We start from the raw sequence: 14,201 nt of genomic DNA, 5'->3' as shown, positions 1-14,201 counted from the left end.
GGATTGATTCATATGTCTATTAATAAGCCAGAGGTCTGACTTTAGGTGGATTAGGTGTAAAACATCTTTGTGGTAGAGTTTTGAGTTTTAAAGAAAAACTTACCTCATGGGTGAATGGTGAGTCTGTGTTGAAGTGTTCAGGATTCTGTGTGGAAGGACTTTCCCTGGAGTTCAGTAGTGCTTTACTTGTTTGTGTGTTCTAGTAGGCATTGTCACAGCTTTCTGCAGACAATATTTTACTACTCAAAGTTTACCATTAGGACACATATTTCAGGATAGAAAAAATGTGTATTTGAGCATTAAAAGTAGAGCAAAATATTAATTATGCACCTTTTACCTCCTAAGTGACTTCCTCTGGCTTTACGTATTTTTCTAGGTGCTATCTGATACCTGTTAAATTAGGAGATGATCTCTTCTCATAAAAGGTCTGAAAGTGGAGTATGACAAATATTATATACACAGAATTAAACATGTTTAAACCATGCACATAAACCATAATTTATAGCATTTTCCTTTCACTACTAACTTTCAAAGTCAAGTTTTACAAATAGATTTTAAAACTACATTGTACTAGATTCTGTAACATCTTCCAATGTTGACAGATAGTAACTGCACTAGTGGGGGGGTGAAGACTTAATAATATGGGTAACAGTTGAACTGCTGTGTTGTATAGTTGAAGCCAATATAAGGTTGTGTATTAATGAAACTACAGTAAAAAAAAAAATAATAAAATAAACCCAAATAAATAAATACATAAATAAAAAACAAACGTACAATGCACTAATAGGACCCACATGATAAAACAATGCAAATTTCAAAGAAATACAAAAATGGACTTCAGTTAAGGGAGACGCAATCGCTGTTCTTGGCTGGGAAAACTAATTGTTGGGAAAGGATGCAAGTTCTTTCTATATTCATTTATGGATTTAATGTAATTCCAGTCAAACCCAGCAAAAGGATACACATTTGAAATGAATTGGGAAGGGGATTTGCTCTATCAGATACTGATACAAGCCATCAATTTAGAGGATTCAAAACAATGTTGTATTGGGCCATGAGAGACAGTCCAATACATGGAATAGAGCAGATGTCCAGGAATATCTATTGGTATACCTAAGGTAAAGGTGATGTAAAACATTAACAAGATGTTTTTTTACTGCTCAGTAAAGAATAATTTAAATATTTAGAAAAAATAAAATGAGACCCTCACCTCATCTCTTACATTAAGACAAATTCCAGGTGGATCAACTAAATAGTTTTAAAAAATGAACTTAGAAAAAATAATGTGAAGTTAATAAAGGTGGCTGTTTATTGAATCTGGAGACAAAAAGTCTAAGCACAAAAGCATGGGAAGAAATGTAAATAAAAAGGAAAATTCTATATAGAATCTGGAACTTCTCTATATTATAATATGCCATAAAAAAGCAAATTTAGACAGCAGATGGAAAAGTTAAGAAATTATTAGCAAAAAATGTTAGGCAAAATTACTATTTTTAGATAACTTTTATAATCCAGGGAGTGGAGTGTAGGTAAATTAAATATGGTATATCATGTGATTGATTATTTTGCAAGCACTAGTTGAAAAATTTTAATTATATGGAAGAATTGATAAAATAATAGCTAATGCAAGTTTTGTACTTTTTATGTGCTCCAGCACTGTCCTGAGTACTTTTCATGTTATTTAATATGTGCAATGAGTCAAACAGGTAGGTATTATTCTTATTGCCATTTTAAGAGATGATACAACTAATACACAAACAGGTTCAGTAACTCCCCCAGAACTTCCCTAGTGTGGATTAATGGTGACATAACTAGAAATCAGAGAGCCAGGATTTGACACCAGGCAGGTTGGCTCCAGAGCTGGTGTTACTACTGTGCTACTCTGCTTCTCTAAGTGAATAAAAAGAAAAAGCTACAAAACTATGTATGGTATGATTCCATTTTATAGAAGTATGTGTTTGTGTATGTATTTTAAAGTTACACAATACAATCCATTTGTAAATTTTATCCGATTATACACTTAGAAAAGATAGACAATATTTTGATATTTTTCCAACAGTGGTTACTTTTCTCTAGTGGGATTTTGGTTAAATGTTGTTTTGAACTTTAACATTGCTGTATTTTGTAAATTTTCTATTATAATTAAATAAACATTTTATAATTACAAAATTTTAAGTAGTAATGGAGTTCAGGTTTGATGATCTCCTTTGAAATGCATGGATCGTATTTCAGAACACCTTTGAAGTATAAGTCAGTAATTGTTCCTACCTTCTCATAGGTGCCACACTCAGTAGGGGCCTGAGGTCAACACAATTCTTTATTCAATCAAAAGCAGTGTTGGAGAATTTTAGAACTAAGAAAAATCTTAGAAACCAGCTATCTTGGTTTAATCTTAGAAACCAACCATCTTGTTTCTCAGATGAGGGTCCTGAAGCTACCATAAATTTAACCAATTTATCTAAGATTAACTGACAGTAAGTTTTTCAACCAGGCTCCTGACCCAGGTCCTCTGACTTCAGACACTATGCTCAATGAAACACCAGGGCCCTCGAAGCCCTTAGGCAGGTAGAAAATGAAGCACAGGTGATTTTTTGGAGCGAGGAGATTAACTGAACCAAAGTGATTACAAATATATTCTTTCAATAAGTGACAGTGATTGAAAGCACAATGGGAAGGCTCTTGCAGATACTTTGTGATACCTGTGGAGGTCACTGAGAGATCCTCACCTGGATTTGGGAGATCTCTGGGTATTACTGATTCCAAGTTATAGAAGGCACATTAGTGGGTGATTTTTCTAAAAGGGAAAACCATTCTCTTTTCAGCTCCAGGACCCACGACAGCAGTGTCCTACATGTCCGTGAAATGTGTGGATGTCCGTAAAAACCATCACAAGACAAAATGGTTAATGCCTTGGGGACCCAACCACTGCGACAAGATCCGAGGCATCGAGGAAGCGATTCCAAGGGAAATTGAAGCCAACGACATTGTCTTTTCTGTCCACATTCCCCTCCCCTCCAGGGAGATGAGTCCTTGGTTCCAGTTCATGCTGTTTATCCTGCAGCTGGATATCGCGTTCAAGTTGAACAACCAGATCAGTAAGTGTGCACTCAGCCCTCTCCCACTGGGGAGAATTTCTCTCTCAGGTTCTTTCAGAGCCAGTTCTGTTAGCAGGAAAATGATGGTATTAACAGCAGACCGTTATTGACTGTTTACTACTTACAAGGCATTTCTGAGTATCCTACCTGTAATTAATCCCTCTCATCTTCCCAGCAGTTCTTTGAAGTAGGTCTTAACATTGTTTCATTTTACAGATAGGAACCTTGGGCAACAGTGAGGCTACCCAAGGTCAGAAGGCTAGGGAGTGAAAGAGCTGGGATTCAAACCCAGGTAGCCTAGTTCTTCAGAGCCTGTCCTAACCACCAAGCTTCATCACGTTTCTAGTGCCACAGGGAGCTCACCCCAGTGGAGTGATTTGAGGGTTTCTGAGAAGTCCCTTGTTTCAAAATGTCTTTTTCCACTGAGCTTTGCCATCTTAGAAAAGATCCCGGTCAAAATGGAAACACCAGCCTATGAGCACCTGTTTTCCCACAAAACCAGGTTATTTTTTAGCTTCCTCACCTGTGGTTCATGATTCTCAGGGCATGGAGAATATAAACATTTCATGAGGAAGAGATGATTGGGTGATTTCTGGGAAGCAGATCCACATGTGGCATCTGGGAACAGGATAGGGAATCTTACGTCAAGAAGAAAGAAAACATTTTTTAACGCCATCAGGATCAGGAGAGAGGGGAAAAGAGAAAAAAGTGTGTTGAAGACCTCTCTGCCTTGGGGTCTCTGTGGATTAACACAATTTTTCAAATGTTCCTGTATCAGCAATAATCTTGATATATAATCATAGTAATTTTACTCTGTTGAGGAGTTGAAACAGTATATGCCTGGTTAACATCTTATGTGGAACAAACACACAGATTACATTGAGATAATTTTGCAGAATACATCCCCCCACCCTATTGATTCTCTTACCCATTATTTCTAACTAGTTTTGAATGCCCACTACTGCCAGGCACACTGCTAATGCTCAGCATGTGGATACAGATGAAGACACCTTCCTTCAAGGAGCTTATAATCAAGTGGAAGTGATGGGCAGATAACCAGTTATTATAGGATAGTGTGCTAGGTACTGCAGCCAAGGTATGCCCAGGAGAAAAGGCTTTAGAGCTGGGAAAGGGAAGGCTGCTTTGGGGTGGATGTCTGTGTGTATGTGTGTTTGTGTGTGTGTAGAGATGAGCGGGTATTGAAGGTCAATGTTAAAAAGTGAACACTTTTAAAGAGGAGTTTGGGGTGAGGGTGAAGAACATTCTAGATGGATGGGACAGCTGACATATAGGCTCAGATTTGCACAATAGCGTGAAACATTCAAGTGGTATTTCCCGTGTCCCTATTCTCTTGCCTATTGACTTATTCATTAGTGGTAAACATAGTCATTCACTCATCCAAACTTCATTTAAGTCTCAACCATACTAGGTACTGGGGGCACAAGATTGAACAAAACATATCTTTATAAGGAGTTAAAGAAGCCCATGGTTGGGAAACAATTAAACTTACCAAAAAGAAAGATACATGCTGTGATGAGCAGAATATGCAATGTTGAGATATTGTGATTTATAAGAAATATGCATGTGGTCATTCAGATGACCAGAATATATTTCTCATATGTATTTGGTCTTCATCCACACTTCCTGGCTCATAGTTCCCCAAACCCCTGGAATTTCTTGAGCAATAACTGAACATCTTTTGTTATAATATTTGGTTTCTTGTCCTCAGTTCCTGAAACCACTTCACAGCAATAAAGGTGGAATGGGTGTCTTGCTATTTATAACAATAACTTTTCCACCACAGCTGGCTTATGTTAATGAGATGACTTTTGGAAAGCTCCTAGGGATGGGGGCTGGCTGCCAGAGGAGCCAATCACGAATAGAGGGTTGGAACTTTCAGTGGCTTGTCCTGTTTCTGAGCAGGGGAGAGGGCCTGGAGGGTGAATCAGTCCCCAGCTCCCAGTGATTTAATCAATATGCCTATGTAATGAAAGCTCCATAAAAACCCACGAGGAGGGGGTTTGGAAAGTTTTCAGGTTGGGAAGCCAGAATGCTTCTGTGTGCCTCTGTGCTGGATCCCAAACTACACAAGGACAGAATTCATTTGTTAGGGACCTCACCCTATGCATCTCTTCAACTGGCTGTTGGTTCACATCCTTTGTAGTAAGTCGGTGATCTAGTGAGTAAGCAAACCTGCTATGAGTTCTGTGAGCTGCTCTAGCAAATTAACTGAACCCACAGAGGAGGTTGTGGGAACCCCTGACTTATAGCCAGGTGGTCAGAAGTACAGGTAACAACCTGGGCTTGTGATTGGCGTCTAAAATGGACTCACGGAACTGAGGCTTTAACCTGTGGAATCTGATGCCATCTCTGGTTAGATAATATGTCAGAACTGAGTTGAATTGTAGGACACCCTGGAAATCTTGGTGTCCAAGAATGGTTGGGTATGTGGGGAACCCCTCACATTCTAATCAGCGATCAGAACCTGTTACTTACATATCTTAATAACTTCACAGATGAATTATTTCCCAGCAAATATTAATCCTAAAAAACAAAAATGCCTGTGTAGGTGAGGCTTTAACAAAAGCATTTGTGTATGTCAATGAAGTATGAATGTGTCTTATGTTTTTTCTCTCTCAAGTACATATTTAGGCTCCACATATATTTTATCTTCATCTAGAAAAAGATTGTACTACAGATTTATATCTTTTAAAAAAAATCCCTAAATTTCTTGTAATATGAGGGCCTACACTTAATTAAGAGGGGCAAAACATTAACAAGATAGACAACTAACAGTTCATTTAATAAATGTATAAAATAACTGGAACCATAAAGCCATCAAGATTAAAAAAATACTCCTCTTGAGCAGTAGCAGCAGGTGGGGTCTGTTGACTTTAATATGAGAAGGTTACATATTTGGTTTGTGGAAATATTTTTTTTCTTAAATTTATTCTATACATTTGTTTATGGACACTGAGGAAGGCATCGATTAACGAGTGATGGTTTGTCTTTGCTTGATGTATATATGTAATTGTGTGTGTGTGTGTGTATATACACACATATATATTGTAATTATAATAATATTTATGGGACACTGTAGGTCTATGTTTTCCTCTGAACCTTATATTAAAAATGCATGAGCCTGCCTGTCTACTTTTTACAGCTTATCATTAGTTTGGGTGCCTTTCTGACAGCAATAAATGAACAGAAGAAAAGAGAGATCAGGAGTGTGGTCAACAAGATCCTAATATATGTGGACCACTAACTGTTTACCAAAAATTCAGCTGTGACAATATTACCTCAAATGTAAGGAATTGTCAGAACCAATCTTATTTTTTCTTTAAACTTTCCTAGGCAGTCTATGAAATGAGTTTCAGATTTCAAGTAATGAGAAGAGAATTTACATTTGGACTATGAAATTAAAGTTGGGATTTCCTATATATATATATAGTCAGAGTTTTCACTGATCTTTGAAGGGTCTTGAGTGGATAAAATAATCTAAGGACTATATATTTCAAATGATTTTTAGTCATTTGGTGTTAAATGTTTATTCCTTCTAAGCTTTTCAATTTAAATGTGATACAGGTTTTCGCTAGGATTTGAAATCTTGACAAACCCACAGAAACTAGAAAAGCACTGACTTAAACTTTCAAAGCTGGTCAGTGTTTTATTGGCTCCAAGATTTAATCAGGCTGATGCCTTTGGAAGGGTATGGTGACCTTATAGGGTGATTTATAATAACAAAGGTAGTTAGAGAATTGGTATAGTATATTTGATTATTGAGAAAGGAGATTCCATGCATATTATGCAAAAAAATGTATCCACTTTTGAGAAAATTTTAAATAGAACCCCTACTTTTCAGCTTTTAAAATTAAACATTTTTTAAAACCTGTAGTTGTCATTCAATGATAAGTATAAAAATAGTATCCAGTTCAACTTTTAAATAGTGATATTTAAAAAAAATAGGGGGAGCAAAAGCAGGGAGAAGCAATTGAAGAGAATCTAGAGGCTTATAAATGCTTAGAAGCAGGAGTAATTGACCTTTCAGTGAATAGTAATTACAAATTCTGAGCAGACCTGTCAGAATTGAGTCAGTGATGGTTTCCTGAACATTTCAGGTGCATGGAGTTAACCTATTAGGACACAGGCACAGTTTTTTTGTAGAGTTGTAAAGGACATAGGACTTTAATTTTTATTCCAATGAGTTAAGAAATGAAGGGAGTGTGAATAGACTGAAAAGAGTATCCGAAAAAAGTCAGCCTAAGCATCTGGCGTATGGATGTATGGTCAATCACTGGAAAAAAAACAAATGTTTACCTATGTGATGGGCTCAGATTTTTCTGCAACACCAGATTCTGTTATTTTCATATAACAGTGCACTTCATTCTTTTTAAAGTGTATTATCAGTCACTTAATTTATATATACATTTGTGGAATGTCAGTTTGGATGGACTAATAAGATGGTGCCCACTTATAACAGAATGTCATCTACTGTTTACAACTGCAAGTCACACACTTCACATAACCTCAGACTCTCCCTGGGGCTTCTTCTGAGAAACCTGGGTGCAGAGATCAAAGAAAGAGGGATTTTTTTTGTTTGTTTTTTGACATGTTTCTACCCATCTTTCATATCTACAGGCTGTTGAAACACTGAGACTCACTGACAGAAGCTGCAGGATGGATCGATCTTCTTGAGTAATAAATCTAGGATTTCAGGGGTCTTAAAAATCCCTTAGGATGAAGAAATACTGGTAAATGGTACGGGGTAGGGAAAACCAGAATGTCTATTATGTCTAAAAGTCAGAAGACATTATGTTTTGCCTTGAGCCCTGTGTTGTACACTACAGTTGAGTGTTAAGTTCTACTTGCTTGTTTCATTATTGTAAAAGACTACATGAAACAATGAAATTGTTTCCATAACTTACCAGTGATTTTTCTGCCCTCAAACTGGAAACATTTCTGTAAAACATATTTCTAGTTTAAAAAAAAAAAAAGACACTGTGACTGACCAGTTTTCAAATTAGATGGCTGAGTGTCCTGGGAAAAATTTGCCTAACATTTTATGATGTGATTGTGCTCTTCCACTGGTGCATCTATTGTGGAATGTTAGACACTGTGTGAAGACAGTTAAAATAGAGGCAATGTTGACTGTAAAAATAACATTTTCCAAAATGATTAGGGGTTAATTTATAGAAGGAAGAAAGCCTGTGAACTCATTGTTAGCCATTAGCAAGAGGATGGCTCTTAATTCCGTGTTTTCAAATGCCTCTTGGGAAAGGTCCACAAAGAAAGCTTAATGGGGCAGAGGATTCCATACATCATTAAACTGTAACTTAAGATGGAGCATGCCGTAAGTAATACCGTATTCATATGACTGGATTTCCCTGCTTCATCAAGTAATCCTCCTTAACAAAGTATATTGAAGCAACTAAGAAGAAATCAGATTCTACCCTCCCATTCGCATTCTCCCCAAAAAGAGACCTTCTTTGATTCATGACCATGTTATAGCCTCTGTTTATAAGAAACATTTCTGATTGGATAGTTTTTATTGCAGGCCAGTGTCAGCAAGATTTTTAGTGTTACCACTTTAATTTCCTTACCAATCTCAATCATAGTCAATGTGAGCAGAAATAAAAACTTAAAAATTTTCCCTTTGCTCTCTTTTTCCTCCTTCCAAAATAAGATAAGCTGAAAAAGCTCAAAACATGCCAAAACAATCCAGGAGATTTAACTGGAGTAGGGTTTGTGGTAGTGGGTTAAAGGTCGGGAGGTTGTTGGTATTTGAGATGAACTTATATCGCCAGCCCTCTTTCTTCTTATTGAGTTGTGTGCCCCCTTCAAACCAAGGCTAGAACCTAGAATTTAGTATGAGTCCGTCTTACCTACTGACTTGGGATAAAAATAAACTAAACTCATGGGAGAAGACTACTTGATGATTAACCCAGGTTAGTAAAAAATTAGGGACATTGTGATTGTTGCTTTCATTCATGGATTATCTTTCCTTTTGAGGGACTCTCAGGCACAACTTTGGAATTAACCATTTAAACATGTTTATAGTAGCAGGAGTATGGGGACCTTTGGCTTTGTTTTGTTTGGGTGTGGTGATTGGTAAGCTCATTATTTGCACAGCATGACTATATAGCTCTCTGGGTCTCTATATCTGGCTCAATGGTTTTGTGTTACATATTTCCAAATGAAAAAATCCAATCAAGAAACAGTTAGGTTCCTTTAAAGCCTTCCCAATTTTTTTAGTAACGTTTATAATTTTCTGTGTCCATTTCTTTCTGCTTCTGTCCAGTCGTCCATTGGCTTACTGGTCAGTTTAACATTGAAAAGTAGATTGTATTGGGTCTGTCTCTAGTCTTAACAAAATGCACTCGTCTATGATGTTAAATAATTCGCAGTAATTGTTACTAAACATCAGCCATTTGATTGCAGACTTTGAGCACTGGGAGGAACATTTGAGTGCTTGGTGGTCTAATTGTCTTCAACCAGGAAGCCTATGGGTGGAGTTCAAGGGCCAAGTGAGCCTCCTGATGCCCTGTGTAAAATTTCAGTCACCTTTCCTTATATACATTTTTGGAGTAAGGAGGTTTGTGGTTTTTGTCAAGGTTTCAGATGGGTGCTTGCCCCAAGAATGTTAAAGGGCAAATCCTTTAGTTTACCGGATGAAGAAACCTTACACCCAGTGATACTTGCCCACCAGAACAGCTGGCTGAAGACAGAGCAGAACCTCCTACTTGTACATCAACCATGTAGGTAGGTGGATGGTGCATAGCAACAAGCACATGACTATATACAGCAAGCCTTCTACCGAATGGCAGCCTCTAATATTCTTGGACAGAAGTTGTGCTGGTCTTTCTAAAATGGTGTCTTTTCTATTTTTTTTTGAATCTCCCATCTGTAGTTCAGGGAATGTGTGCGCCTAGAATGTAGACTGGGAGGTAAGCTGGTCCTGTTTATAGTGCCACAGCTGCAGATCACCCACGTGTCTCATTTCCTGCTCTGAGTTTAGAATGTAAATGAGGAGATTCTCTTTGCATCCATAACAAGTATATCCTGGTTACTAAAATAAAAGCCTGGTGACATCAATGAAAAATGTGAACAGCAAAGCAGCAGCAGATTTCTTGATAGCACCCCTCCTGTGTATATGGTGATTCTGTTTTTCTACCTCCTCTTCTACCTGTGGGTATTCCTGTCATATTTAAATGCCAGTCAGTCATTACATGGCCTATGTGAGGTTATTTGACAGGGAATCATATCTTATTTTGGGTAACCTAAGAACATATGAAATAAAATTATTTTCTGGGTTGTGCTTTTCAGAGCAAAAGGAAATCAGATGGGGAGAGGAAAATCCTTTGTTAAGCAAGGCAGAATTCTACTGAGAATTCTATGGAAAAGTACCAGAGACTCTACATTAGAAACAACCATTTCCCTCAACATCTACGTACTTTCTATACACTGGCACTAGAAATGGTTCCAATTCCTCTTCTGCTTTAGTAGTTAGTGCTCATGGTGTTAGTAGGAGACATAATAGTAATTGTATAAAGGAAGAAGAGGTTCTGGTCTAGGTTGTTCCCTAAAATAATTGTCCTGTGAATCTCTTTCCTGCCTTAATAGATATTAATATATTAGAACAAAGGAAAGCCCCCAGTCTGACCTAACAAGCAAGATTATGCCTTCTTTAAAGGTAAGGTTTGGAAGAAAATTGAAAATATTTAAACGTAGTATCTTAAAAATAGTTGCTGTTTCACATACAAAAAAGTTATAATTGTTGGAGATACTCAGCTTAATAAAAAGGCTGTCTCTTCAGATAGTGAGCAGCCTGTCACTGGTAGTAATCAAGAAGAGGCTGTTGATGGGATTCCTAATGATGGTCACAAAGACAGCTTGCATTAGGTGATAATTTCTTTACAAAGTGGTTATGTACCAGAGATGCCGATGATTGGCTTTGTTGCTAGCCGTTTGCTTTGGCCTCATACCATTTTCTTTCAGAACTTGCCTGTCTCTTCTCCCTCAGTGTGTGGGCCTGCACCACACCTGCTGAGTGGGCAGCTGGCCACGTGAGCAGACCCCCAACCACAGCTGATTGAATTAGGGTGGGCCCTTGACCCAAGGGGCACAGATAGTCTCTTGTGGAAATCAGGATTCAGTATTTCTGGGCCTTCATTGGCATTTAAACCGAAAAGTCCTCAAGGCTACCCGGGCAGCCATCATTCATCACATGCATGGAGAAAATGAGGCAGAGAAAGTTGGTTGGCAGAGTGGAAAAACCAACTGCAAAGAGAATAGTGGAGATGAAGGGCCACATAGTGTGTGATTATGATCAGCTACCAATGATGACTTTCTTCCTGGTGCCAGTCCCTCAAGCATGTCCACCCTATCTGCCCTTGAGTTTCATGAAATACCCTTATGTTCTTCCAACTAATTCTACTTAAGCTAGTGTGGGTGAAGTCCTGTTACTTAAAACCAGATCATCTCTGATGAAGACAACTTTGCTTTTATTTCACCTGTCATCTCAAAATTCTCCCTGGCAGAACAAGGAAACTCAGGATGGAAGGGGTTAAATGATTTGTACAAAGTCTCCCAGCTGGGAAGTAGAGGAATTGTAAGCAAAAGTGATCTTGAGACATTAGTGCCTTGATCCTACCATGAGTCTGTCAATAGGTGCTACGGTGTGTCTTCCTGTTCTGAGTGGGAAATTATACTAGATGACCACTAAGTTCCCATCTACTCTGCCTCTCTTTTGCTTAGAGCCCATGACTCACTTAAAATTCTTTGGCTCTATAAAAATCTCATGAGTGTCCTTTTGGCTTTGTAAATAGGTGACTTCAGAGACCCTCAAGGGGGAACCATTTTAGAAGATGCTGTTCAGGGGTGGTGGATGCCCCTCTGCTAGGGAGTGAGCTTAGTGCTGAAATGAGGGAGTTTTCTTGTATTTCATTTTGTTGCATGTTACCTTGTGTTCGTTTCTAGGCCTTGGGCGAGCAGACAGGATTGGTGTACTGGAAGTGTATTTTTAGTCTGACATTAAAAAATGTATCATAGACACCAACACAGGAAGCAATTTTTAGGTGAGTCAGTGTATAAATAACCTCAAAGAGTTTTCATAAAGGGATGGTAGATCTTTTAATTTAACTGTCTAGCTTCTGAGGCCTCCTTCCCAACTTCCTTTATTCAATGGTCATTTATTGGACTGTGCTGTCATTTCTTAACTGAGTATTTAAGATACAAAGATAAGTTCCTGTCTTTCATAACACAATTTCAAAAAAACCTCATGGCCCTTCTTTGTTTACTTCTATCTTGTTAGACTGAATTTTTGTTTTATTAAGGTATCATTGATATACATGCTTAGGAAGGTTTCACATGAAAAACATTGTGGTTACTGCATTCACCCATATTATCAAGTCCCCCCCATACCCCACTGCAGTCACTGTGCAACAGTGTTAGACTGAATTTTGAGAGCAAGTTCTATATCTTGTTCATCTTTGGTTCCCATACTTAGTACAGCCCTGGGCATAGTAAATACTCAGGATGTACTCAAAATAATTAGTAAGGAGCTCACAGTCTGGTGAGAAAGAAATAAAAAATCATACCAATGTGTTCAGTGTAAAGTGCCCAGAGTATTCTATGAACACAGAAGGTAATATTTAATTGAGTATTGAAGGTTGGAGGCTGAAAGGAGATGTTGGAATTTGTGACTGTCTACTTTCTGATAGCAGAGAAATAGTTCAACGGCAACCTTATTTTGAAGCCGGAGTGTTTGTGCCACATCCCTGCTTGCCATTTATAAATTATGTGACACTTTTGTGTTCCCAAAATTGTCTCTGAGCTTCCCTGTGCTTCAATTTCTTCATCTATAAAATAGACATAATAGAGGTACCACCATTATAGGATCACTTTAAGGTTGAAACTAGAATAATACTATTAGGCTTTTACATAGTAAGTGCTTAATACACAGTGAGTGCTCAGTGACAGTGCATAATTACTATTCTTGGACTTGAACAGAGAGGAGGAGTATGAATTCTGCAGAGAACTGTAAAAGCCCAGAAAGAGAGGCAACAGGGCTGAGTGTGCAAAGCAAGGACCTGGGTGGATGCTACTAGCCACAGGCATTCCATTACTTCAGGACAGTGGTTCAGGCTTTGGATCAGAGAACCTAACCTCGGGAGGAAAATGTACATAGGTCCCATTCAGACATTTTGTGTCATATTTCAGCTGAAGTCCTGAAGGTTACCTCTGAAATTCTTAAGTTTATGAATTTCAAGGTAACAACTCCAACTTCATGGTATAAGTAGACTGCATCAATGTCAAATTGTGTGTTGATCAACACTTAAACAATCAGAGAACACCATAAGTAGAAGATGTGGGAAATTCTCAGTATTCTTAAGAGAATATTCCTAAAGGCATGATTTAATCATATTTGACTGTGAACATATTAGCATGGAAAGTAAAATGTTTTTTAGAATAGAATAATAATTTAAGATTGGAGCAGAGGTATCTGGGAGACAGCCTCTTGGAGCTCTATGAACTGAAATTATGGAAGATGTGACTTCTCCAATGTTACCTGGTTTGCAGGTGAGAAAGTCAGGACTAAGACTCACCTTTTTGCACCGTGAAATGCTATAAAATAACAGATTGTATGCAAAGAACAGAAGCTTGTAAAAGAATCTTGTCAGGCTATAGAAGAATCCCATACTGGAGAGAAAAAATGAGCTCCTGAAAGAGGGAAGGGCTGACTGCTTGGTGAGTTTTCTTGCTGGCCAGGCTAAGAAATTTGGAGTGTGATCCTTAAGCAAAGGAATTGAAAATCATACATCTAGTGCATAAATAGAATGTGAAATTTAGGATTTGAGGCTTGTAGCCTGTCCTTTGTATTATATAGCAGCTGGAAACCACATTTCTTTTTTTTCCTGTTTGGACTTCTCCCACCGTGGTATTCCTGACAGGAGGGCATCTGTGAACTTTTTAATGGGAGAAGTCGGAGAGCTGGGTTAGGGCTGTGTTTGCTCAAGGCTGGCTTAGGAGGCAGGTAAAATCTGAGTCTTCTTTTGCTTTTCAGCTACAGACACAGCAATTGCTGCCACCGCCAGCTGAGCAACTCGG

At 38.1% G+C, this 14,201-nt stretch overlaps 1 protein-coding gene across 4 annotated transcripts in view; it reads left to right on the top strand.

Moving 5' to 3' along the window:
• The window catches only part of WLS (Wnt ligand secretion mediator), a 96,921-nt gene that overhangs the window by 35,422 nt on the left and 47,298 nt on the right, over window positions 1-14,201 (top strand). For 3 of the 4 annotated variants that reach the window (XM_057500313.1, XM_057500312.1, XM_036910794.2), the window contains one exon: window positions 2,823-3,095. The exons of the other annotated variant lie outside the window; for it this stretch is intronic. In XM_057500313.1, the coding sequence (XP_057356296.1) occupies window positions 2,823-3,095 (273 nt within the window). The remainder of the gene's footprint in view (window positions 1-2,822; window positions 3,096-14,201) is intronic. 4 annotated transcript variants of the gene reach the window in all.

This window comes from Manis pentadactyla, chromosome 4 (assembly GCF_030020395.1).
Source record: "Manis pentadactyla isolate mManPen7 chromosome 4, mManPen7.hap1, whole genome shotgun sequence".
In the NCBI taxonomy this organism is placed as follows: domain Eukaryota; kingdom Metazoa; phylum Chordata; class Mammalia; order Pholidota; family Manidae; genus Manis; species Manis pentadactyla.
This window is presented reverse-complemented; position numbering and strand designations above follow the sequence as displayed.